The sequence below is a fragment of the Dipodomys ordii genome, unplaced genomic scaffold (assembly GCF_000151885.1).
Source record: "Dipodomys ordii isolate 6190 unplaced genomic scaffold, Dord_2.0 Scaffold94, whole genome shotgun sequence".
Taxonomy (NCBI): domain Eukaryota; kingdom Metazoa; phylum Chordata; class Mammalia; order Rodentia; family Heteromyidae; genus Dipodomys; species Dipodomys ordii.
In genome coordinates this window covers 8715672-8718004 of record NW_012267310.1, presented here as the reverse complement: position 1 = coordinate 8718004, position 2333 = coordinate 8715672, and the positions used below count along the sequence as shown (strand labels likewise).

General features: G+C 42.1%; 1 protein-coding gene across 1 annotated transcript; it reads right to left on the bottom strand.

Annotated features, from left to right (window-relative positions):
* Positions 1 to 488: 488 nt before the first annotated feature.
* On the bottom strand, positions 489 to 1664 carry LOC105993284 (melanoma-associated antigen B18-like). Its single transcript, XM_013026486.1, has 2 exons — positions 1503 to 1664; positions 489 to 1244 (listed from the first exon to the last, which is right to left on the bottom strand). The coding sequence occupies exons 1-2, from the start codon at positions 1662 to 1664 to the stop codon at positions 489 to 491; spliced, it is 918 nt and encodes a 305-aa protein (XP_012881940.1).
* Positions 1665 to 2333: the final 669 nt, after the last annotated feature.

Sequence of the window (2333 nt, the reverse complement as noted above, 5' to 3'; positions counted from 1 at the left end):
TACTGGAATAAAAAACAAACAAGCAGTGAACAAGAAGTTTAATATATTACAATTTATTCTTATACTCTTGAATAATGGAAACACATTGTTGTCTATATTTTGTTATACTGAACAATGAATTAGCCAGGGTAAGAACTGATCATCTTTGACTACTTTTTCTCTATTTCACATTTTGACTGCATACTATTTTGCATTTCTATTCCATTGCTATGTTTCCTTGTTACAGATCACTAAATATGATAGAAGCTTTCTCAGTTTTTGTTGATAGTAAAATATGTGTTAATCCTAACAAAGAGAATCAAGTACATAGCCGATCTATTACTACATGTAGATACCAATGCTAATTGAAAAGTCTTTTTGAGATTTAAAAACTTTCCACAAAAGATAAATCTATAAGTTGCTTATGTAGGACAGAAACAAAGATTGAATATGTATTGTGTTTCCTTAATTCACCACCTCTTCAAATGAAAGGTGAAGTGTCTCAGACTTTATTGTTGGTGGGAGAAGCTGTTGGAGCGTGCAAGAGCTAAGAAACTAGTAAGAAGTATAACTGCCAATCTTGTTTGGGATCGTTCTTCTTCATCTTTCAAAGCATCTTCATACCACGATGAAAAGGCACTAGGCGTGGTATTGTGGGTCATAGCCAGAAATTCAAGCACTCTCATCTTGCTTGTTTCAATATGAGCTCGAGGACCCCACAGGAACTGATAGCATGGAGGATCACTATCGGGAACTTGCTGGTATTCTAAATATTTTTCCTGCACCAAATCTTCGGTGATGACCTTCTTGACATTTCCGTAGGCAAAGTGATTTATTTCATCGTGGATCCCCATCGCATTAAGCACCTTCCAGACATCCTCTTCATTGGCACAATTTCCTTTCATGAAGATGACACACAGGATGGTCATCAAAAGGCCATTTCTCGGTATGATCTCACCACTCAGCCTTGCATCACAGATAGGATGTAATTTGCTGACAAGAATATAGTAATGCCTGATTGGATCCGATTCCTTCACATCAATTCCAAAAGCCAGCACCATCAGCTCTGAGGCTTTTTTGAGAATCTCATTGAAATGGGCCTTATCCTTTTTGATGACAAACCTGATCATATCTAACTTGGTTATAAGCTCTCCCATGTTATATTTGCGTATGATAAACTGTACCAGCAAAATAGCTTTCTGATCTATAATGGATACACCTGAACTATCAGTGTTGGGAAGTGCTTGGGAAGTGCTTGGCATTTCCTCAGCTAGGCTAGTGACACTTGCATCAAATTTGTGGCATAAAATACATGCAGAAGGATCCGTGGTAGGTTTGGCCTGCTCAGGCTGCTGGGATTTGTTACATGCTTCAGCAGCAGCAGCAGGAGGAGGAGGAGGAGCAGCAGCAGCAGCAAGAGGAGGAGGAGGAGGAGCAGCAGCAGCAGCAGGAGGAGGAGCAGCAGCAGCAGGAGCAGCAGCAGCAGGAGTAGCAGTAGGAGCAGCAGGAGGAGCAGCAGGAGCAGCAGCTCTAGCTCCAGATCCACCTCCACCTCTATTAAGAGAGGAGGAAGAGGGGGTCTCTTCCTCTTCTGCTGCAGTAGGGGCCTGTTCACCTCGAGATTCACTTTTAGCCTTGTTGCGTTTCTCACGAGCACGCAGCTTACTTTTTTGACCACGAGGCATGATGATTCTGGTCTGTACTGGTGCACACCTAGAGGAGGGAGAATGGTATGGTGTTTGTATCTTCAGAGAGAGACTACCTTGTTTTTGGTTGGTTGTTTTTCTTTTCTTTTCTTTCTTTTGTTTTGTTTTTGTTTTTGGTGCCAGTCCTAGGTTTTGAACTCAGTGCCTGATCACTGTCCCTGAGCTTTTGTACTCAAAGCTAGTACACTCCAACTTGAGCCAACGTGAGCCACACAGCTCACTTCTAGTTGTTTAATTTTTTTCTGGGGTTAATTGAGGAGTCTCACAGACTTTCCTGCCTGGGCTGGCTTCGAACTACGATTTCAGATCTCAGACTCCTGAGTAACTAGGACTATAGGCCTGAACTACTGGTGCCTTCAAAAAAGAATCTTGCTTTAAAATTTTTTATTGTTATTATAAGAGTGATGCAGAGAGGGGTTATAGTCACATAAGCCCGGTATTGAACACATTTCTTTTTGGACAGGGTCACTCCTTTCCTTGCACTGTCCCAGTTTTTCCCTCCCATCCCTACCCTCAAGTTGTATAGTTCATTTTCAACCCACCTTGGTTTTTACCTGAGGCTGCCTCTCCAGGTTTCTACCAGATCACTGCTCTGACGGGGTTCCTGTTGGGCTCACTGGAGAAAGAGTGAGAGTGGGTATGTCTTAG